Below are 23,816 nucleotides of genomic sequence, written 5' to 3'. Positions count from 1 at the left end.
ACAGCTGGGGAGAACTCACCATCGTGGAGTGGGATAGTCAGTGCCTCAAAGCAGTGACTAATTCTCTACCAATTGGTTGATGCTGGCTATCCGTGTTATAAGCCCAGGCTAGTTCTGTGAAGATACTTGGTGACCCAGGATAAAAGTGTGTGTATTGAACACACCTAATGTCATGTCCCTATTCTAGGCTGCATTTCCTATTCCAGCCTCTTGCCCCACTCTTTCTGCCTCTCAGTGCCCCACTGATGTAAAAGTCTTATTTTGATCATCAGAAAATGCATACCCCAGGCAGAGCCGCTGTGAGCTCCATCACCCCGTAAATCAGAGGCACTGGCATCTGGTCAGCTCCGGAACAAGCAGATGTAGAGGGCAGGCCAGCCTGATGAGAGCTGTCTGCCAGCCCCAGGGTGTGTGCCCCGCTAGCCTCCTGAGTGGGGGCGGATCAGCCTTACCTGAGCCCTGGAGGTTCTGGCTGAAGCCACTCAGACTCTGCCAGGACTCGCTTGTCCCAGCATCTGTTGGCTCATTTGTTCTTTCCCTGTTTCACTCACGTATGACTTCCTGAGCACGGCTATGTGCAAGGCAGTGTAGAAAGAGATGGTGTGGCTGTGCTCCTGCCTTCAGGAAGGTCCCTGTCCTGTCGTGGAGACAGATGTATAAACTGGTGGGTGATGGACACCGACATGGCAGTGCATGCACGACGTGGAGGAACGCGTGGCTTCAGGAGTGGAGGGGCGTGGGAGTGTGGTAGTCAGGGAGGACTTCTGGGAGGGGTGGTGTCTGAGTTGGCGTTTGAAGAACTCAGCAGACAAAGGATCAGGAAGCTTGCGGACTGCTGTGTTTATAGCAGAGCCTGCCTGGCCAGGCTGCTTGTTGGGTGGTGATGCCTGTGGGACAGCGGTCCCTTGCTGGTGGCAGAAGCAGGCAGGCCTAGTGATCTCAGAGAGACCGCAGTGAGCGGTCCTGAAGCGAGATCTTAGTTCCCTGGCCAGGAATTGGACCTGGGGAGCCTGGATGAAAACCAGGAATCCTAACCGCTAGACCACTGGGGGCTAGAGGCTAGAAGCAGTGGCCCTCACTCTTGCCCCCATTTGAAAGCAAGGATGTTTCAAGGAGGCAAAAACTGTAAAAACAGGTACAAAGTTTATTATCAGAGACACAGCATAACATGTGAGAGAGCACACGGAGAAATTGTTTGTTTAAGGCAGAATCAAGGCAGAAGTACACCCCCAGAGAGAAAGGGGGTGGGCATCCTCCCTAATGAGGAGGAGTGCGGTAAAGAGGCGGTTAAATCTTTTTATGTAGGGCAGTTCTTCCTGGTCTTTGTTTACATTTGGCCAATGGTCTCATTTCTTTTCCCACATCTGACTGGTCCTAGGACCCTCCCCAAGATGCGTGCACAACTTTTTGCTAAGATGGATTCCACCGCAGAGGACTGTGGGTGCATGTCCACACTTATTATGGGGGGCTCCCCCTCCCTTTTTGATCCCCAAGGAGCCTTCCTGCGCATGTGCAGACAGAGAAGTTTTCCTTGACCTCAGGACTGGTCATCTTATCTCTTTACTTCAGCAGAACTCAGCTCTTGCCACTAACTTTGTCCTTGGAGTGTCTGGGGAAAAACAAAGCTTCCAATTTACTCCGCTTGACAAACACCAGCTGTCCAGCCAGGGGCCCATCCATCTCCCATCTCACTAGGAGTGGCTGATCCTGAGAGATGATTTTCACCCTGTCACGAAAACCTGGTGGGGCTGGGTGGGGGGGGGGGGGGGGGGACCTGCAAGTTGACCAGATGCCCCAGCCCTGCAGGAGAAATAGCTGGCTCCTGGTCCTGGATTCAAAGCCCTTCGTGTCCTGGCTCCTCCCACCCCTCTTAGCTCTCCCATCCCTCTCCTCTCCACTGCGGGGGAATGGGGGGGGGGGGCCTCACAGAGGACTTCCTCACGTGACCTTCCTGGGCTTGGCCAGGCTCAGTGCGCTCATTACACCCACTCCCTTCACGCCCATGAGTGTTTCCTGCTTCCTCTGATTCCCACGTCCATGCCCAACTCTGCTCACTGCTGTGATGACCTTGGGCCAGTGACTTAACCTCTCTGAGCTCGTTTCCTCATCTGTAAAAGGAAAGGACTCACTTCTAAGGGTGGTTGTGAAGCGTGACTAACAGGCCTGGCGTCAGGGCCACTCTGCGTGGGTGGGTGAGCAGTGCTCCACGTGGGGCACCTGACCAGCCTGGTGCCCCACATTCACTGTGAGCCCTGAGCCAGGGCCGCCCTGCCTGGCACAGAGGAGGTGCTCACAGTGGTTATCCCTCCTCTCTGCGGTGGGGCCTCCAGGTAGGCAGCCTTCTCCAGGGCTGGTCTCTGCAGATGGGGGTCTTGGGGCTGGCTGAGCTTCCACAGGTGCCTGCAAACCAGCCCCCAGCCCAGGAGCAGACTTCAGGCTGGGGCAGGTCAGTGACAGGCCCCTTCCTCCTCCCGAGGCTTCTGCTGGTTTTTCTGGGTCTTCTACATCAAGCCAGGTGCTGTGTGGCCTGAAGCTTGTACAATTCTGGGGGCCCTCTTAAAGAAAAAGAATTTTAAACTTAAAGTGTAAAACGAGGACAAAAATGAATGTTGAATAAATACGAGAACGTATGAGAAAATAAATCACAACAAGTTGTCCTTTTAAAAAAGCTGACATATCACACGTATCACAAACTCTGGGAAAAGTTACATAATCATTTAAATGAACTGTTCAACATATCCCTGTAATACTTTTTTTCCTGCATTTTTGGCTCCATACTCTTTGATAACCTTTTCATGTGACAATGCATTTGTAAGCATCACTTTCCATGGAGAGAATAGAAGGATAATAGAATCTTTCCTCTAGTGTGGTTGATTGAATTTTTTTCTCCAACATTTTATTATGAAAAATTTTTGTTTGTTTGGAGAGGGACGTATCAGGGTGCCAAGGATGGGCAGGGACTGCAGGGTGGATTTCTGCTTTCATGCCTCATCCCGGGAGTGCAGTGGTCACGTTGGTTGTTGTGGACGAAGCGCAGCTCTGGGCAGGGAGCCAGCAGCACCCCGCCCCCCACCCCCCACCCCCGCCTGCAAGACCCCTGCTGACCCAGTCCTCTGGCATCTCTTCCAGTACCCCAAGATCAACGGCATCAAGGTGCACACTAACCAGTGCAACCGGAGACAGGTGGTCCTGGACCTGCAGATCTGGTGAGCCCTCGTGCCCCTGGGGCCAGGTGTGGGGGGGCGGGGGAACACTGTGGGAACAGCCAGGTTGAAGATGGAGTCGCAGGGAAACACTCATTTGGGGTGGAAAAGCCCCTCACAGCACATATACCCCTTCATCCCCCTGGGCTGGAGCACAAGGTCCCTGCTGGGACGGGGAGGAGTGGCAAGAGGACGGATGGTCCCAGGGGAGCCACTACTGTCTGAGCCCTTAGCCCAGGCCTGGCTTCTCCCATAGACCAGGCACCAGGCGTGTTTTGGGTACCAAGGCCTGGGCAACAGAGCTTTCTTGGAGGCCAGGTCACCTGGAGGGTCAGACCAGCTGTCTCAGAGAGGATGTAGCAAGAGAAAGCAAGTGTGACAAGAAAATGTGGGGACTTGTGGTGCAACCCAGGGAGCTCCGAGCACAGGCTGTGAAAGGCCAGCAGGAGAACTGGGCTCTGTGGTACCTCAGAAAAACTAAAGGATGCAAAGACACACAAGTGACTTGTTCAGTGGGTCGGGCAGGGGCACCCCTTTTGAATGAGGTTTGTAATAGGCTTGAGTCAGAGAGAATGGAGATTCAATCCAGGAAGTCTTCCTGGAGGTGGTGGGATTTGAACTGTGCTTAAAGGACCAAGGATCAACGCCTGAGGTTCCAGAAGGTTGCCATTCATTTCCAGTGCCTCTGTATTTCCTGTCCTTAGCCCAGAGGCTGGCGCTGAGAACACGTTGGGAAGACAGGAGGCAACTCCAGAACACCCATCACTGTATGGGGGCTGGTCTCAAGTGTGTTGAGATGCTAATGGCAATTGGGCCCTCCCGGCCCCAAGGCTCTGCCACAAGATCCTTGTGTGAATAGTTGGGGCACGTCAAGGTCATCTAGCCCACGCACCCAGCTTTCCAGTCATCTCAGGGAGCCCCTGGGGTCCCTGAGTTCCCCCTGCCCTTCCAGGGGACACTCAGCATTTCTGTGATGTCTGGCTCCTCTGCCTGTGCCCTGCAGATATTTGATGGCCACCCTCTCCCTCTGCATCTCCTTCAGTCTTTTGATGGGGTCTCTGCTCTCTACTTTCAAGGGCACCCATTCTGGGCTTCCTGTGCCCATCGCTTGGCAGGAGCTGCCAGCTGAACTCAGGCTTCTGAGAACTTGTTACTGTGCCCACCTCACCACCCCCAGCAACAGCCCGCATGAATGGCGGATGGAGGCTGCGGGGCTGCTCTGTGTCCCTGGGGAAGAGGCCTGGGCAGAGATGGGGCAGAGGCACAGCAGTGTGTGCACCCAGACCCCCTCCCTCGCATCTGCGGGGTGTCGTGGGGTGAAGTGGTGCCCAGAGGTCTCTGCCCTTGTGGGCAGAGGTGGGGATGCACGTGGGACCCCTGGGTGCGGGGACCCTGGGGGCTGCCTTGGGGGGTCTGGGCAGTGTCTGCGCAGAGCTGAGAAAAGCCAAGGCTGTCAGGGAGTCCACATCCAGGTGATGCAGGGCTCGGGCTTGGCCATCTGGGCTTGGGCTGGGCTGCACTGGGCGAGTCTCCCAACCTCTCTTGAGTCGTGGACCTGCACCTCCTCTCCGCCTTCCTTCTCCCTCCCCACTTTCAGCTACATCGGGGACTGTGAGATCAGCGTGGAGCTGCAGAAGATACAGGCTGGTGTGAACGGGATCCAGGTGGGTGGAGCCCGGCGTGACTGCCTCCAGGTTGGGGGTCAGGGCAGGGGAAGCGGGCTTATGCTGGAGGAGGCTGCAGCGGGGGTGTTGACACCAAGCACAGAGGCTGGTACCAATCAAGGGACTCCAGGCCCGAGATCACAGGGCCAGGAAGTGGTGGCTGGGCTTCACCACCCCGCTGCTCAGGACAGCCCCACGCCTGCCTCTGTTCATCAAATCCCCCTGCCAGAGAGGCTTCGACTGCAGAGCCGGTGCTGAGAAACTGAGGTGGATGGAGGAGATAGAGCTATTTTATGGTAGGAGTAGAGGAGCTGAGCTGGAGCTGGAAAGCACTCCTGGGTCCCGGCCATGGTCAAGGCTACAGCCCCCCGGCAGCAAGGCAGTGGGGGGCAGCGGGGGCCAGCTTGTGGCCCTTGGGAACCGGCAAAGGGGTGGCAGCTGCCCGCTGGCTTCTTTTCCCCGAGTGTGGTCCCTGCTGTGATGGCAGGTGGCCCTGACATCTGGGGATGGCTCGGGCATGAATGAGCAGAGCAGGTGCGGGAAGAAGGGCGGCTGAGGTCCCTCCTGGCCCTCTGTGCTGTCCAGCTGCAGGGCACGCTGCGGGTCATCCTGGAGCCCCTCCTGGTGGACAAGCCCTTCGTGGGAGCTGTGACCATGTTCTTCCTTCAAAAGCCGGTGAGTCCCAGGACGAGGCGGGCTTGCCGCTCCCTGTGGGCCGGCGCTCGCCCACTGGGCCCAGGCACTGGGTTTGAGCCCAAGAACAGACGCTGCCGAAACCCACCTAGACCCCTCATGTCATGTGCTCCCTAAGGCGGCCTGAGGTGCTCGACTCTGCTTCCCCCGAGCCCAGGAAGCAGCCTGGAGAAGTGGCTGAGGTCACAGAGAGGAGGCTGTAACTCAGACCCCTCGGATGCCAGGCTAGCCTGTGGCCGTGCCCTCGGGCCGCTCCTGTGGTCTCGGCGGAAGCAGCCCGCCTGACAGCCCTGGTCCCGAGCAGGACTGGGAGGCGCCCTCACCCACCTTGCCCCCCTGCAGAGGGCGCCCCCCCCCCCCCAGTTGGCTGAATTCTCCGTGGGGATGGGGGCGGGGCCCTTGGCAGAGGGTTCTCAGCCTGGGCTTCTGGTTCCTTCCAGCCTAACGGCCTCCCTCTGCCCCTGCAGCACCTGCAGATCAACTGGACAGGCCTGACCAACCTGCTGGATGCGCCAGGAATCAAGTAAGTGCCTGTGCGAACCGCCAGGCCAGCCCGAGGTGGGGCCCTCCGGGCCGAGCAGCCAGTGACAGGAGCCACACCGTGGCTGTGCCCTCCCTCTCCCTCTCTGCACGAGGAGAGGGGTGGGCAGCTGCCCCCTCCAGAGGGATAGCATTGGTGTGTTTGGAGTGACGCCATCAGGTGAGATGTCGTAGAGGAGGCCGCGTGGGCTAATGAGGGGCGAGCGCAGGCTCTGGAACCAGGCCAGCCAGACCAGGCTCCTGGCTCCGCCTCAGCCACTGTGTGCCTTTGGACAAGTTACCTCACCTCTCTGGGCTCTTCCTCAGTAAATGGGGAGCCTGGTTCCTCTGTCTTGAGGCCCCTGGGAGAAGAGTCAGGTATGTGCCCACTGGCACAGTGGGTGTGGATACACACGAGTGTCCTCCTTGTTCACATCCACTCTCTCCCCAAGTGTGTGTGAGAAGCCCAAGTGGCTCCCGCCCAGACACAGACACTGGCATGGGAGGGGGCAGCTGTCACAGCAGAGGCCAGTGAGGAGGAGCTGGTCTGGGCAACCCACCTTCCTGGGGCCGGTGTGGTGCTGCGCTCAGAGCCTCAGGCCCCTGAGAGGAGCAGACAAGGGCTCCAGCCCCGTGTGGACACACCTCCCAGCAGGGGGGGACAGTGGACCATCCAGGGTAGCCCCTGGCTGGCTCGCCAGGCCCAGCAGCTGTCCCCACCTGCGGGGAGGACCACTCACTCCCTCACTGGGGACATTCCCACTGATCTTCGCCCCCTGGGTGCAGAGAATCCAGTCATGCATTCTTTCACTTAGAAGATATTTCCTGAGCACCTACTGCATGCCAGCCCTGTTCTGGGCACTGCCCCTGTCTCCCTCTACTGGCGAGATAGAGTCAGGCAATAAAGAAGGAGGATTTCAAGGTGATGTCAGAGAGTAGAAGGGCTACAACAGTGAACACATACCTGGCATTTACTGGGCACTAAGCACTGTTCTCAGCACCTTACACATATTAACTCATCCTCATAACAACCCCAGGAAGCAGGCATGATTATCCCCATTTTAGAGATGAGGAAACTAAGGTCTGGAGAGATCAGCGACTTTCCAAGGTCACGCAGCTTGTGGTTGACGGAGCCAAGATTCTAACCCAGGATCCATGTCCTCGCTCTTGGCTACGATGCTGTGATGCCTCAGAGAACAAAGCAGGATTGGGGTGGGGGGTGCTCAGGGGCGGTCAAAATGTACACCCTACATCCTCCCCCTGACCCCCCATCCAGGCAGGCTGGGGTCAGGGCTGCTCTGTCCCGAGATGGGCTCACCTGCCCCCAAGCTCTGCTCCTGGTTCCAGCTCCAGGGATGGGCAGACGGGCAGGTGGCCTGGGGGAGGTGGTGCCACCCTCCACAGCTGTGCGTGCCCACTGTCCCCAGTGCGATGTCAGACAGCCTGCTGGAGGACCTCATCGCTGCCCACCTGGTGCTGCCCAACCGTGTGACTGTGCCCGTGAAGAAGGGGCTGGACCTGACCAACCTGCGCTTCCCTCTGCCCTGCGTGAGTACCCGCACTGGCCGCAGAGCACTGGGCCCAGAGCTGAGGGACAGACGGGCCAGGGAGATGCACCCTCAGGTGGCGATGCTCATTTCCGCCCTGTGAGGGCCTGGCATCCTATTTTATGGCGCGAAGACTGAGTCTCAGGAAGGTTGAATGACTTGCCCAAAGTCACCCGTCTTGGGAGGGAAAAAGCCCAGGGAGCATCCTTCCTGGATCCTGGTCCCCCCATGCGGCCTGTGTTGGGGACTGTGGGCAGCCACACTCACTCCCGGGAAACTCCAGGAGCCTCCCATTCTCCCTTCAGGGACAGGAGGCCCCCATTCCATCCTTTGGTGGCAGGAAGAACGCTTACGTCTTCTGGGAAGGAGCCAGGACGTGGGGCTTCCTTGGGTGTTCAGCCCCACTGCCCCCTACCGTCCTGGGAGCTCAGGAGGCCCCTGAGGAGGGGGCCGGCCCTCACGGCTGTCCTCAGGAGGACAGCCACATGGCCTCCCCGCAGAAGGTGCCCTGGCCGTGGGGCTGGGAGTCAGGGCCTCAGGAGACGGGAGAGTGCCTATTTTTACCACCAGAGCCAGGTGTGAGGCATCAGGCTACTCAGGCCACGCAGGGGTGATGCATGGCCCTTACCCCACACTGCGTGTTTAGCAGTCTCAGTACAGCACCGTCACCTACATCATAGCTACTGCAGACATTCTGTCCTTAGGGCATATCCCACTAGAGATGTACTGGCAAGTGGCTACAATTTAAACTCACTTGGAATAGTTCCTCTCTGTGTGTCTGTGACAACAACTGGCCGTGAATATTTACATTGATTTGTTTCCTTCCATTTTCTGTTTCTAGAGTTTAATTTTTACCTTAACTTCCTTTTACAATCATGTAAAATATTTGCACACTTCTAAAGGCCAGTGTGAAAAACAAATTGTACTTTAAGGAGTCTAGCTTCTACCACCTAGTCCCTCCTCCTCCAGCATTTTTCATTGTTTTCTGATATGAGCACATACACGCGTGACGGCTGTGGGTACGCATCTGATTACACGCATAGTCCCCCTTTCTTGGATGGGCGGCAGCAGGCCACAGCTCTCCTCACCTTGCTGTTATCATGCATGTGTCATGAGGGTCACCCCACGACAGTGTGGTACGTGGTACTCCACCACGTGAATGTACCGCATCTGTTCAACCAGTTCTCTACTGATGGACGGCTGAGCTGTGTCTGGTCTTCTGTTATTTCCAATAGCGCTGTCATGAAGAGCCTTGTCCATATCTTTTCATATGTTTGCCAGTATGTCTTTAGGGTAGATTTCTAGACGTGGGATTGCTGGGTCAAAGGGCAAATGCATATGTATTTACTGATATTTAAAAGAAATAGTTCTAGGCCAGAGGCCTACTGGCCCCCTGAACTGTGTTTTTCCTGGTTCTTGTGCTCTGTTCTGACTTGTGACATAGCCTAGGGTGTTGGGAGTCGGGTGACTCAGTGCTGGGGCCTTTACGAGCCCAGGGACCCACTGCCAGCAGCAGGCAGCGGCCACAGGGGTGTGTACACCTGGGTAGTGGGAAGAAATGACCCCGGGCCTCAGTCTACGTGTAGGCTAGAGAGGGGCTGGAACACAGGAGGAAAGCCGCTCAGGTGGCGTGGCAGTTGGCACAGGACGAGGAAGTGGCCGCAGTGGAACGGGCCCTTCACGGGGCAGGCTGGGGGCACGGAGGGGCGGGAGGGCCGGGAATGTGGCCGGGCATCGTGATGCAGTGGACAGAGCCCTGGGCCCTGCCGTCCCTTGCTGCGTGGCCCTGGCCAAGAGGCTGTCGTCTCTGGCTTCTGTCTCCCTGTCCAGACACGGGGAGGGTAAGGTGGGGCTGGGGTGCTAGCTGATGGCTTGGGCTCCGACGTCGGGGGCTTTGAGGGCCCTAGGAACAGCTGTGAGGCCCGGGCTGGGGCATCTTCCAGGGAGTCATCAGAGTCCACTTGCTGGAGGCAGAAAAGCTGGCCCAGAAGGACAACTTCCTAGGACACCAAGGCAAGTCAGACCCCTACGCCAAGGTGAGCATTGGCCTGCAGCATTTCCGGAGCAGGACCATCCATAAGAACCTGAACCCCACCTGGAACGAGGTGTTTGAGGTGAGGGTCTCCTTAGCGGCTCCCGGCTGCTCTCCATGCCCTCCAGGGCTCCACTCTGGGTGGTTCTGTCCCAAACAAGGGAGGGCCCTGCCTTCATGGTCCTCACACCCCCACGGGCAACACTGGGCCACAGGCGTGGCCCTTGGGGACAGGCTTCCAGAGGTGGGCCGCTCTGGCCCCTGATGGAGAGCCAGCCTATAGACAGATTCCTACGTCCCTTCCCAACCAGAGCCGGCTTTGTTGGAAGTTTTCAAATCAAATCAAAGAAGCTCAGGGGCAGTTCTGCCCCAGTCCTCTCAGCCTCCCCTCCCAGAGCCAGACACCGGGAGCCTGAAGTTCTGCCTTAAGTTCAACCACAATCCTTATCGTGTGAAGGGCAGGCCCACAGGCTGTTTGAGTGTTGCAGTTCCGAAGCTGCAAGCCCCGGGCAGAAAACACAGCAGCCAGCATCCCGAGCACCCACCCTGCCCACAGGCTTGCACAAGCTGCCTCTAATCCTCCGCACCCCGCAGGAGAGGGCATCACTCCCTTCTTACAGGTGGGGTTCTCCAGGCACTGAGAAGGGCAGGAACCTGCCCGGGGCTCCGAGCTGGCAGGTGGCAGAGCTGGAACTTGGCTCCCCTGGGGTCATGCTTGAGGTCTGCTTCATCAGCCGTTGTGGCCTGCAGGTCAAGGCACCTCTCTTTCCTTCCAGTTCACAGTGTATGAAGTCCCTGGGCAGGACCTGGAGGTGGACCTGTACGATGAGGATCCTGACAAGGATGACTTCTTGGGCAGGTGAGGAGGAGGGCCGAGCTGGGCCTGGGGGCGCAGGGCTCTAGGCCTTGAGGCACAGGTACCCCTGCTTCCACCGCCCAAGGCCCTGCAACCCTCGCTGCACTCTGACGTGGTGACTGTACCAGGCAACCAGTCCCATCATTCCGCACCGCTGCCACAAACCTCCCCCCAGATGCCTCCCGAGTGCCTGGCCCTGAGCCCCAGCCCTCTGGGGTATAGGGAGGGCCCCGACGTTTGTGTACCGTGGGCTCTGCTTTCTGTGCTCCTCATAATGCACCCAGAGTCCCCGTTTGGAGCAGTGGGCGGGGCCGAGGCTGGCATGGATGGCCAGGCCCCCGGTACCCAGGAACCGTCTGCTCACTCTGAGCTGGAACTTGGCTCCCCTGGGGTCATGCTTGAGGTCTGCTTCATCAGCCGTCGTGGCCTGCAGGTCAAGGCACCTCTCGCTCCTTCTAGTTCATAGGAACACAGAGCCTCAGGGCTGTGAGAGGATTGAAATGACCGGCATGGGGGCTGGCTATCAAAACTCTAAATTTACATGTGTTTTGGTCCAGCCATCCCAATTCCAGGAATCTCCTATAAAAGCATTATACCTGAAATGTTTATTGCAGACCGATCTGTGGTGACAAACCAAAAAAGCTGGAAACGTGAATGCCCAGAGTCAAAGGACATTGCCTGAGTGTTTCAACAAATTTGTCACTGCCAAACTACAGAATATCCCGCAGCTTTTAAAAATGATGAGTAGGATCTATGTTTGTTGACCTCGAGGATATTCATTTCTATCTAGGGAAGTAAGGGAAGCAGTTGGGAGTGACCTGAGCAGTTGATACATCTTTCCAGGGAGGATGGACATGTATGTGTGTTCGCATGTGCTCGTGTGGATGCCACACCGCTGCTCATCTCAGAGGCCGGGGTTAGGAGGCAGCAGAAAAGAGAGTTTTACCCAAATCTTCTTACTCCTAAATTTTTTAGCTTGTTTCCGTGAACAGGTGATTTTAAAAAATAGAAACAAAACAAAATGGGAGGGGAACAATCTAACCACCTGAGAAATAGCTCACCACGTTACTTATCATTTTTAATTTTTCATCTTAATGAAAGGAGCTGTGAGAAAGGAGTTGTGATTTTTGTAATGTTGCAGATTAGAAGTGTGTCTTGTGGTTCGTGTTTTAGGTAACTGATTTCAAGTGTGTTTTGAGCTCAAGCACATTTCTAACAGATACATGGAATTAATTTCCCCTCTGGCTCTCAGGACCCTCCAGTTGGGCTTGGGTCGGGCGAGGCGGAAGGCACGCCGTGAATGTGTTACCGCCTCTCACACACGTGCCAACTATACGTAGCCCCTGGAGGGCATCTGGGCCAGTTTTGGAAATGGAGGGGCATTTTGGGTTATTACAATGACTGCGGGAGGTGGTGCCACTGGCATTTAGAGGACACAGGACAGGGAGGCTAAATTCCTGCAATGCATGGGCAGTTCTGCACAGTGAAGACTCATCCCAGCCCAAATACCAATAGCACCCTCATTGAGCAATCCAGAGCCAGCGTGTCCAGCAGTGTCTGCTTATTCCCCTCTGGGATCAGAGCCGCCTGCCTGCCCGGGCAGCATGCCCACTGGGAGCAGCCCCGATGGTTAGACAGTCCTTCCTTTGCTTGAGCTCAAAGTGGTCTCCCATTCATTGTTGGGATGAATAAGGTCCTCTGTCTTGAGGGTCCCACTCAGATATTTCAAAATAGATTTCAGGGTGGGCCTCCACGCCCGCTGCTTGTTGCTGCCTCTGGGCTGAGCTGACTTTCCGCTCCCTGTGTATTCCAGCCTGCAGATCTGCCTCGGGGACGTCATGACCAACAGAGTGGTGGATGAGGTAGAGTTGGTGCCTGCAAACCCCTCCTTGTGGACATTTCCATCCCAAAGTGTAGTACTTCTGTCCTTCCATAACCACCTCACCTAGTCCAGAGCCTACCCTGTCTGGGCTGGTTCACCTCTTCCCTGAAGCCCCTATTAGGGCCCTACTGGGTCCCAGAACTGAGCTGCCTGAAGAGAGTCAGTAGCGTCCCACTGGCCCTTTCCTCAAGCCCTCCTCCCCCTCCCCCTCCCCCTGCAGTGGTTTGCCCTGAAAGCCACAACGAGCGGGCAGCTGCACCTGAGGCTGGAGTGGCTTTCACTGATCACAGACCCGGAAGCTGTGATGGAGGTGAGTGCGGGCTGTCGGGCTCCCTGGCAGAAGGGTGGAGGGGGGAACTTGTGGCAGGTCTGGTCCATGTGAGAGCTGTGTGGGGAGGCAGGGAGGGAGCTAGCAAGCTGAAGCCATAGATCTTGCCCACAGAGTCCTCCAGCCAGCCCCACCTTCTGGGGAGCATGTCCCTCAGCCCTCATCTCCACACAGGGCGGATGGGATCCTTAAAAGCTCTGTTAGTGCCCGTCAGCCCAGTTCATAGGGAAGTCCACCGGTTCTGACCTGAGTCTGTCATGCTGCAGTTGTATTTTCAGCCTCAGCAAAGAGCTAGGTTGTGAGGGAAGGTATGGCCAGTCTGGAGGGCAAGGGCTGGCTCTTCAGGCATGAAGAGGCTTCTCCTAAACCAGTCTGTGTCTCCTGCTGCTGGGGGCACCTAGTGAGGGTCTGTGTCTGCTTGTAGGACCATGGCAGTTTTTCCACTGCCATTCTCGTGGTCTTCTTGGAGAGCGCCTGCAACCTGCCGGTGAGTGGTGACACAGCCAGAGTGTCACACACACCCTGCCTTGTGCCCGTCACTTTCAAATGTCCACGTGTTGCTCATTCACCCTGTTCTTCTCGTGCTGCAGAGAAACCCTTTTGACTACCTAAATGGTGAATATCAGGCCAAAAAGCTCTCCAGATTTGCCAGGGTAAGTGTGGGTGTGAAAGCAAGTCACAGCTCCTTTTCCCCAGAGTAACCACAGCCCCACGTCTGCTGGGCGACGCCGTGCACACACAGCCCGGGGCCAATGAGCACCGCCGTTCAATGAGTCTGCAGTGAGCCGGGCACCGGGCTAGGCAGCTCATCCCCACATCTGCTATGCCTGAGCCCCATGGTGGCCGTGTGTCCATTTTTATTGCCATTTTAAAAATAGGACCCGGAAAGCTAAGTGCTTGTGTCACACAGCTAAGGGGGAGCCGGAACTCAACTGCACCCTGTCTGTCTCCACAGCTCTAGGGAACAAGGGCCTGTGCCCAGCCAGGCCTCCCATCTTTAACTCGGAAGCTCCCCCTGGGGTAAACCCTGTCTAGGTGCTGGCACAGTGATGGTAGCCCGGGGCTCCTGGGAGCACCAGGGGAGCCTTCTCTCAAAGGGAAGTGGTTGGGTGGCCTCAGGTCCCACCGATGCTCCTGAGGGTTGAGAGGCAGGGTCTCAAGTTGGCACTGTGGGTGCCACCTCCATTTTGTGGATTTGTCCCCTCACAGAATAAAGTCAGCAGAGACCCTTCTTCCTATGTCAAGCTATCTGTAGGCAAGAAGACACACGTGAGCAAGGTAAGACAGCTTGGCGTGTAGCCGAGGACTAAGGAAATGGGCAGGTGCCCCAACACTTCAGGGAGAGAAGCAAAAGGGAATTCGCTTACACTGAATGCCTAGTAGGTGCCGGCACACGATAGGCACTTTATATTACTCTGTCTTCAAAATAACCTCACAAGATAGTTTCACAGTTCAAGAATCTGGAGGCAGAGATCAGTGACTCACCTAAGGGCTAGAAAGCAGAAGAACTAGAGTTCAAGCTTAGGCACGGCTCTACGCCTATGTCCTTTCCCCCACCCCCAGCAGCAAAAGTCCCCCTGGAAGTGAGCTCTAATGCTGGTAGGATTTCAGCCCCTGTGAGATTTCCTGGCAAACTCTCCTTGCCTTTGAGCCTGACTGCCCTGCCCTAGTGCCTCCCACGAGCTGTAGTGTGCTTGGGTCTATCCCTGGGCGGACACAGAGAAGGCTCCCAATGGCACCAGGGGGCCAGAATGAGAGCAGAGGGTGCTGGTATCCTGCTCTGCCCAACTTGACCCTTCAGTGATCTCTCCCTCTCTTGTCCCCAGACCTGTCTCCACAGCAAGGACCCTGTGTGGAGCCAGGTGTTCTCCTTCTTTGTGCACAACGTGGCCGCTGAACAGCTGCATCTGAAGGTTTGCTTGAAGTTGGGCTCTTGGAACAGAGCTAAGAGGCATCTAAGCTAGGAGGGGTAGGGGGCTTGAGCAGGCTCCCCCAGCAGTAAAGTCAGGAGAGGATACTGAGGGCCCACATATTCGTGAGCCTGGTGACCAAGGTCATTGGGTAGGAGGTTGTGGAAGGACAAACCCTCAAGTCCCTTGGTGCTCCCTGCCAGAGTCTCTCCAGTTGTTACCTAGCACCCAGCGTGGCCTGGGTTGGAATCTACTCAGGACATTAATGATGATGTACTTCTTTAAAAAAAGATCTGTGGAAGAGAGAGATCTTCTTTACACCTGAGCAAATAGAGGCTCAAATGATGACTTGTCCAAGATCTCATGACCAACAAGTAGTAGAACTGGGGTCTTTGGGGACCCTCAGCCCTGTCTGGAAGTCCCATCATAGAGCAGCACAGCTCATCAGTCCCTAAAGCCCTGATGGCCCCGGCATTTGACAGGCTTGCCTCATACAGATCATAGTTGCCTCTACCCTGAGTCACTCTCTTGCCCTGACTGAAGGCAGGGACCAGGCCTGGTCCCATTTCCAGTTTTCAGAACAGGACCAGAGGCCAAAAGAAACACAGAACATACTTACTGAAGTGAACTCAGTCTTGGCTGGAGCCCAGAGAGTAGGCTGGTGAGGGTGGGACTTGGTTATCCTCTTGTTTTGTGACTGGCCCACTGCCCAGGTGCTTGATGACGACCAAGAATGTGCCCTAGGAGTGCTGGAGTTCCCCCTGTGCCAGATTCTCCCCTGTGCAGACCTTACCCTCGAGCAGCGCTTCCAGCTGGACCACTCAGGCCTGGACAGCCTTATCTCCATGAGGCTGGTGCTTCGGGTAAACCTCTCCCCTTTTCCCCCAGGGTAGGCAGGGGGTGGTCTGCCCCAGCACTAAGTATCTGCACTGTGTTGGGAAGAAGCTAGGAGATGGATTCATATTTTTTATCAATTTCAGAATATTGTCAGCCATTTTCTCTTCAAATATTGCCTCTCCTAATCTTTTAATCCCTCCTTCTACAATTCCTTCTATTATGTTGGACCTTATCATCATCTCCATGGCTTAACCTGATCTCACCTTCATATTTTCCATCTTTTTATCTCTTGGTGCTACATTCTAATTTCCTCAGACCTGTCTTCCAGACCACTAATTCTTTCTTTGGCTATGCCTAATCTGCTGTTTAACCTGTTCCCAGTTTTTGTTTCAAAGGCTATTCTTCATCTTTCACTTTATCTTTTCCATATCTACAATGTCTTTTCTTTTTTGTGTTTTATTATCTTCTCATGATTCTATCCCATCTTTAATCATTTGAAAATACTTAAAATGTATGTTAATTCTATTATCTGAAGATCTTGGTAGTTAAATTTTGATGTCTGTTATGTCTGCTGATGCTTTTTCATGGTGATTCATTTCTACGTTTGGTAACTTGGGTTGCAGACATATGTATGTTCAGTGTTACCTTTGTGACCTGGATTGAGGTTGTTCACTTCCAAGGAAGTTCTGCTTTGGCTGCAACCAAGCACCTCAGGAACATTACACACCTGAGTCCACTTTTATGTTAATTTTCAAACTTTCGGTTTCAAAACCCCATGGGTGGTATAAATATGAACCCAAAATTTATAGGAGACAGGCTATAAGGTGCCAGATTCTCATGAAAGACTTTATTTCCCCCAACCAGAGTACAGGCTGAGATAGATATATTCTTGTCATCAATCTTTGCTGGTGGGTGAAATGTTTATTTATCCGAGACTACTTTTTCACTAAAGATAACCCACCTTCATGGGTCCTACTCTGACCCTAGGTCTCTTCTCCAAACCCCTTGGAGTCCATGGTTGATAAATGACCCTGGGAAAGTTAACCTTTATTTCTCAGTTTTCTCTCTCTCTTTTTTTTTTTAACCTAAGGATTTTCCTTACTTTCTTGTGAATTTGGCTATGCATTTAAAAGTATGTTTGTTTCATTTTTATTGAGCATTCCTAACAAGAGGTGTTTCAGAATATTTTGATCGCCTTATTGCTGGAAATGGAAGTTCCTAGAAAGAGTCTTAATGACTGATGGGAAAAGGGGAAGGAGAGACACAATGGCTGAGGTTTGAAACTTTGGTGCTACGAGCACAGGGGTGTGTCTGGATAGGAAACACATTTTAGGGAAAGCAATGGTAAATAAGGTGACAGCTAGAAATGACCATATCCAGAAGGCAGCTGGTGATCTATATGAAGGTTAAGGTGAGGGCAAGACTGGAGGTGTAGATCTGGGAGTCCTCTGCGCTGAGGGGAAGTGCATGCTGTGAGAATTGGCCAGGTCTCCCGCATCCAGTACCAGTGGATAGAGAAAAGGGGATCAGAACCAAGTCTTCATGAAGACTGGTGAGGCAGGAGGAAGGGAAAAGACAGAAGGTCTGGTCAGAGTGAGCCAGGGGCAGAGAGGTTAAGGAAGATATGGTCTAGGGGTAAAAAGATACAGTCTGGGGGTAAAAATCCATTGGATTGGGGAGTCAGGAAGGAACTGAGTTTTGAGAAAACTGTTCCTTCCAGAAAAGAGAAGGAACCACTTCCCAGAGGTTAAGGTGAGAGCAGAGGGGGAGAGAGTGGTAGTGGTGTGCCCAGCCCATAAACCACCCTGTCATCTGCTTACAGTTCCTGCACTTGGAAGAACGAGAGCTGGGAAGCCCATACACAGGACCTGAAGCCCTAAAGAAAGGCCCTCTGCTCATTAAGAAGGCTGCCACCAACCAGGGCCCCAGAGCCCCACCGCAGGGAGAGGGCCCTGCAGATTTGCCATGCCCTCCAGACCCTGCTTCTGATATCAAGCAAGCCTCCAAAAGCACCACAGCCACCACCAGTGCCACCACTGCTGCCACCAAGCCCACACTTCAAGAGATGGGCCCAGAGCCCAAAGGCAAGGACAGAGCCAGAGGGTTCTGTGCACCCATGGGGAAGAAGAAGAGTGTGTCCACCATCTTCCTGGCTGTCCCAGGCCCCCACTGTCCAGGGCCCGTCAAGTCACCCAGACCCATGAAATGCCCTGCCTCCCTATTCGCATGGCCACCCAAGAGGCTGGCTTCCAGCATGTCCTCGCTCAACTCCCTGGCCTCTTCCTGCTTTGACCTGACAGATCTCAGCCTCAACACTGAGTATGCACCTCTCTGCTTAATCTTTTCTAAAATGACCTGCATGAAAAATACCTCCCTGGATGGAAAAGTAGATATGAACTTACTTTTCTGTGCAAGTTCTGGTTTTTCACAAAATGGCTTCATGAGAGGCAGCATGGTGAGATAGAAAGAACACAGGCTGGGGGGAGAGAAAGCACGTGTGCACATGCCAAAGTCTCATGTGGCTCTAGCTACACACCAACTATAAAATAGATGTTGGACTTCAGTTGTTAAGGTTCCTTACAGCAGAAACATACACTGAATTCTAAAGAGTTATTTATACTGGGATGATATGGAAAGCTTAGAATGTGGAATTATATAATCAGTGGCTTACATTTATTAAATGTTGACTCCGGGCTTAGCATGTTATTTAATTTGATCTTCACAATAACCCTACAAGATAGAACTTACTATCATAAAGGTCGAATAACTCACCCAAGGTTCCACAAGAAATCATAGTATAAAAGCAGATGCTGCTCTCCAGGGTTCTTCCTACTGTGCCATGCTTTTACTACTGTGAAGTAGGATAATTTTACATGAATGCTGGATAGAACTGACTTCCAACTAAAAGGAACCTTACTGAGAATTATTTTATTAACTTACATGCTTCTTGGGGGTGCGGGGAGAGGCCAGCACTTGTAATGGCAAGAGAAATGACAAGGCCTTTCTTTACAGAGACGAGGATCTCAGGCATCAGGGGCTGGGTGAGATCCAGCTCACGGTGCGCTATGTGTGTCTGCAGCACTGTCTCAGCGTGCTAATCAACGGCTGCAGGTAAAGGGATGCTAGGGCCAGGAAAGGTTATTTGAGAGCATCAGGTGACCAAAATCAGAGTGGGGGCACTTGGAGCAGTGGCAGGGGCAGGCAGCCCCAAGGTAGACAAGGTAGGCATTTGGAAGGAATGAGGTTTGAAGGCCTGCATGCTGTGCATGCTGTAACAGATCCTCAATGGTGCTGATGGGCTCCAGAGCCAAGGGCTTTGCTTAGACACAACCACTGCAAAATCGTCTGGGGTGGTTTGGAGCCAGGACATTTTCTCAAGTGAGAATCTTCAACTTCCTTTAGATGGAATGGTACTTGGCTCTACACCCAACTTTACAAAATGCATGTTTACAAAACCATGCATCTGATGTCCTCCGAATTCTGCAGACTTTTGCTTTTTTTGGTCTAGACTGCAGGGCATTTTTATCCTCAAGGCCATCTAAAGCTGTATGGATAGTACAGCTTTCTCTAAATGAGTATTTTCAGTATTTCAAAACCAGGGGCCTTTTTTCTTTAATGTCTTTGAAACCAAATCAGAAACCTGATGCCCTGTTCCAGCAGTGGAGCTGATCCCTACGTCCGTGTCTACTTGTTGCCAGAAAGGAGGTGGGCAAGTCGTAAGAAGACCTCAGTGAAGCGGAAGACCCTGGATCCCCTGTTTGATGAGACGTAAGTGGCCCAGGTGGCCTGCCTAGAGTGCCTCAGCTGCTCGAGTATTTGCTGAGCACCTCCCGTGTACCTGGCAGCTGCCAGATGCTGGGAAGGGCTGGGGTTGAACAGGACTACACAGTCTATGCTTTCATAAAGCTTCTATACTTTAGTGAGAGAAAAGGACTGCCAGGGAAGTTTAGCAAAACAGCTACCCACTTTTCTTGTCCATAGGTACTAAAGTGCTCCTGATTATGAAATGTTCCATACTCTTTCTCTTTAAATGAAGCCTCTTTGGCAGTAAAAGGATTTGAATCTGGTCAAATATGTTTTCTTTCAATCAAAAGTAAACATACCTTGAACCTAAGGGACCTAAAATTTCCTCCAAAGCTCCAAGCTCTTTGGCCTGTCTTCCCACCCGCAACAAAGCACAGGTGGCAGGTAGAACAGATACCCTCCCCTCGCGTGCCCACCCATGTCCTTGGGGACAAACCAGTAGACAGAGTCTAATCACATTTCTTGCTTGTGATGGGTCTGTGGTGGCAAGTCTTAACCGTAATATTCTAATTCTTGATTTCAAGTTGATCACAAGGTATGGAAGTCAGAATCTCATCATTGCTTCTTTTTGCTGTGGGATCCTAAGAGAAGACATTGCTAGCCAGCCTAGGAAGATACATCTAATAATGTTGGTTTCCTCTTATCTTGGTCAATAACTACTCATTTTAAAAAGAGTTGTACTGAGTCCTTTTTGGGCCATGTCTAATGACTAATATATTCCTTCAAAAGCTACATTTTGAGTTCATCGATATCATGAAAGAGTGTGGGGGAGAGAGAATATATTCATTCAGTATTTATTGAACACTCTACATACCAGGCACCATCCTATATTCTACAGCCACACAGGTGAAAGATGTTGCCTTCAGAGAGCTCTGACACAGTTATAAAAGGATGTCAAAATTGCTATGTGGGAACACAGGAGGTTGACTTTTGTGACAAACCTAATCTGTTAGTAATTCTCTCTCAAAATTGTAACAGCAAGATATGCCTGGATTATCTACGAGGCAGACTTGGCAACCTCCATCTTAAATGTAAACCTAGAAGTAAGGAGTTCAGAGGTCTCTTGTTGAGTACATGACTCATACCATATACATTATAATTAAAATCTCTAAAGTTAAAGACAAGGAGAGAATCTTAAAAACAGCAAGAGAAAAATAAGTAGTTACATTACAGGGAGCCCCCCCTATAAGACTATCAGCAGAAACTTTGCAGGCCAGAATGGAGTGGCACAATATTCAAAGTGCTGAAAGGAAAACACTTCCAACCAAAAATACTCCAGCAGGGAAAGTTATCATTCAGAATTGAAGGAGAGCTTTCCAGACAAGCAAAAGCTAAAGGAGTTCACCATCACTAAACCAGCTTACGAGAGATTTCTTTAAGCTTCTCTTGTTGTGGCGCACAGGCTCTAGGTGCGTGGGTTTAGTAGTTGTGGCGCACGGGCTTAGTTGCTCTGCAGCATGTGGGATCTTCCTGGACCAGGGCTCAAACCTGTGTCCCCTGCATTGGCAGGTGGATCCTTAACCACTGCGCCACCAGGGAAGCCCCTAAAATGCATTCACACTTAAGTTATCAACTTAAAATAGACTGTTGTAAGTTGTCATATGTAAGCCTAATGGTAAGCACAAAGCAAAAACCTATAGTAGGTACACAAATGATAAAGAAAAAGGAATCTAAGCATACCACTAAAGTCATCAAACCACAAAGGAAGAGAGCAAGAGAAGAAAAAAGGAACAGAGAGGATCTACAAAACAGCCAGTAAAAAATTAATAAAATAGCAATAAGTACATACCTATCAATAATTACTTTAAATGGAAATGGACTAAATTCTCCAATCAAAATAGAGTGGCTAAGTGGATTAAAAAAAAAAAACAAGACCCATCTATATGCTGCCTACAAGAGACTCACTTCAGATCTAAAGATGCACACAGACAGAAAGTGAAGGATGGAAAAAGATATTCCATGCAAATAAAAACTGAAAGAAAGCCAAGGTGTTGCTATACTTATATTAGACAAAACAGACTTTAAAACAAAGACTGTAATAAAAGACAAGGGCATTACATAATGATAAAGGGGTCAATCCAACAAGAGGATATAGTATTTGTAAATATTTATGTACCCAACCTAAGAGCACCTAAATACATAAAGCAAATATTCACAGACCTAAAGGGAGACATAGACAGCAATAAAATAATAATAGTAGGGTACTTTAATACCCTACTTTCATCAAAGGATAGATCATCCAGACAAATTCAATAAGGAAACATAAGCTGTATATGACATGTTAGACCAGATGAACTTAACATATACAAAGAACAGTCCATCCAAAAGCAGCAGAATACACATTCTTCTCAAGTGCATATAGAACATTCTCCAGGATAGATCATATACTAGGCTGCCCCAAGTCTTAATAAATTTAAGAAGATTGAAATTATATCAAGAAATCAAAAAATACCTTCAGACAAAGAAAATGGAAATGTAACATAAAATTTATGGGATGCAGCAAAAGCAGTTCTAAGAAGGAATTTCATAGCAATAAATGCATATATCATAAACAAGAAAAATAAGTAAGAAATAAGAAAAATCTCAAATAAACAACCTAACTTTACGCCTCAAGGAATAAGAAAAAGAAGAATAAAGTCCAAAGTCAGCAGAAGGAAGGAAATAAAGTTCAAATAGAGTGGAAATAGAGACTAAAAAGACAATAGAAAAAAAAAAAAATCAATGAAACTTAGAGCTGGTTCTTTGAAAAGATAAACAAAATTGATAAACCTTTAGCTAGACTCACCAAGAAAAAAAGAGGATATAAAAGAGGAAAGAGGAACTGTAAAAATCGATACCACAGAAATACAAAGGATAAGAGACTACTATGAATAGTTATACGCCAACAAATTAGATAACCTAGAAGAAAAGGATAAATTCCTAGAAAGATACAACCTACCAAGACTGAATAATGAAGAGACAGAAAATCTGAACAGACTGATTACTAGTAAGAAGTTTGAATCAGTAATCAAAAATCTCCCAACAAAACAGGTCCAGGACCACACAGCTTCACTAGTGAATTCTACCAAATATTCAAAGAATTAACACCAGTCATCCCCAAACTCTTCCAAAATACAGAAAAGGGAACACTTGCAAAACTCATTTTACAAGACAAGCACTACCCTCAGACAAGGATGCCCACTCTTACCAGGTTTGAACATAGTATTGGAAGTCCTAGCCACAGCAATCAGACAAGGAAAAAAAGAAAAAAAAGGAATCCAAAGGGAGAAGTAAAACTGTCACTGTTTAAAGATGACGTGATGCTTTATAAAGAAAATCCTAAAGATGTCACCAAAAGCCTATTAGAACTAATAAATGAATTCAGTAACATTGCAGGATACAAAATTAATATACAGAAATCTGTTGCATTTCTATATGCTGACAACAAACTATCAGAGAAATTAAGAAAATCCATTTACAATTGCATCAAAAAGAATAAAATATCTAGGAGTAAATCTAACTAAGGAGGTAAGAGACCTGTACTCTGAAAACCATAAGACGCTGATGAAACAAATTGAAGACAACACAAACAGATGGAAAGATGTATCATGCTCATGAATTGGAAGAATTAATAATGTTAAACATTATTATTTCTGAGCTGTCTATTCGGTCCCATTGATCTGTCTCTTTTTATGCCAGAACCATACTGTTTTGATTATTATAACTTTGTAATATAGTTTGATGCCTGGAGGCATCAGGGAGCATGATGCCTCCAGCTTTGTTCATCTTTCTCAAGATTACTTTGGCTCTTTTGTGGTGCCATGCAAATCTTAGGATTGTTTGTTCTATTTCTGTGACAAATGCCATTGGAATTTTGATTGCACTGAACCTGTAGATTGCGTTTGTCCACACATGTATAGCTGATTAACTTATGGCAAAGGAGCCAAGAATGTATAATGGGGGAAAGTACAGTCTCTTCAATAAGTGGTGTTAGGAAAATTGGACAGCCACATGCAACAGAATAAAATTCAACCACTATCTTACACTAGACACAAAAATTAACTCAAAATGGACTAAAGACTTGAAAGTAAGAGCTGAAACTCTGCAACTCTTAGAAGTGAACATAGGTGGGTTAAGCTCATTGATATCAGTCTTGGCAATGGTTTTTTGGATTTGACACCAAAACCAAAGGCGACTAAAGCAAAAATAAACAAGTGAGACTACATGAGACTACATTAAACTAACAGGCTTCTGCACAGCAAAGGAAACCATCAACAAAATGAAAAGACAACCTACCGAATGGGAGATCATACTTTCAGATAATATATTGGAAAAGTGGTTAATATCCAAAATCTATAAAGAACTCATAGAACTCAACAGCAAAAAAATCAAACAATCTGATTAAAAAATGGGCAGAGGCTCTGAATAGACATTTTTCCAAAGAAGACATACAGATGGTCAGTAGGTACATGAAAAGATGCTCAACATCATTAATCATCAGGGAAATGCAAATCAAAACCATGATGAAATATCACCTCACACCTGTCAGAATGGCTATTATC

At 50.8% G+C, this 23,816-nt stretch overlaps 1 protein-coding gene across 4 annotated transcripts in view; it reads left to right on the top strand.

Moving 5' to 3' along the window:
• The window catches only part of ESYT3 (extended synaptotagmin 3), a 48,967-nt gene that overhangs the window by 20,707 nt on the left and 4,444 nt on the right, over positions 1-23,816 (top strand). The window contains exons 4-20 of one of the 4 annotated variants that reach the window (XM_061194605.1): positions 3,130-3,206; positions 4,801-4,867; positions 5,453-5,542; positions 6,028-6,083; positions 7,507-7,627; positions 9,570-9,740; positions 10,435-10,517; positions 12,328-12,376; positions 12,617-12,706; positions 13,149-13,211; positions 13,315-13,377; positions 13,934-14,002; positions 14,551-14,637; positions 15,348-15,497; positions 17,294-17,790; positions 18,484-18,582; positions 19,129-19,239. In XM_061194605.1, the coding sequence (XP_061050588.1) occupies positions 3,130-3,206; positions 4,801-4,867; positions 5,453-5,542; positions 6,028-6,083; positions 7,507-7,627; positions 9,570-9,740; positions 10,435-10,517; positions 12,328-12,376; positions 12,617-12,706; positions 13,149-13,211; positions 13,315-13,377; positions 13,934-14,002; positions 14,551-14,637; positions 15,348-15,497; positions 17,294-17,790; positions 18,484-18,582; positions 19,129-19,239 (1,943 nt within the window). Of the gene's footprint in view, positions 1-3,129; positions 3,207-4,800; positions 4,868-5,452; positions 5,543-6,027; positions 6,084-7,506; positions 7,628-9,569; positions 9,741-10,434; positions 10,518-12,327; positions 12,377-12,616; positions 12,707-13,148; positions 13,212-13,314; positions 13,378-13,933; positions 14,003-14,550; positions 14,638-15,347; positions 15,498-17,293; positions 17,791-18,483; positions 18,583-19,107; positions 19,240-23,816 lie in introns of those variants that run through there. The other 3 variants (XM_061194603.1, XM_061194606.1, XM_061194607.1) reach the window with 3 other exon arrangements.

The sequence above is a fragment of the Eubalaena glacialis genome, chromosome 6, assembly GCF_028564815.1.
Source record: "Eubalaena glacialis isolate mEubGla1 chromosome 6, mEubGla1.1.hap2.+ XY, whole genome shotgun sequence".
In the NCBI taxonomy this organism is placed as follows: domain Eukaryota; kingdom Metazoa; phylum Chordata; class Mammalia; order Artiodactyla; family Balaenidae; genus Eubalaena; species Eubalaena glacialis.
Note: the sequence above shows the minus strand (reverse complement) of the source record. Positions and strands in the feature narration are given on the sequence as shown.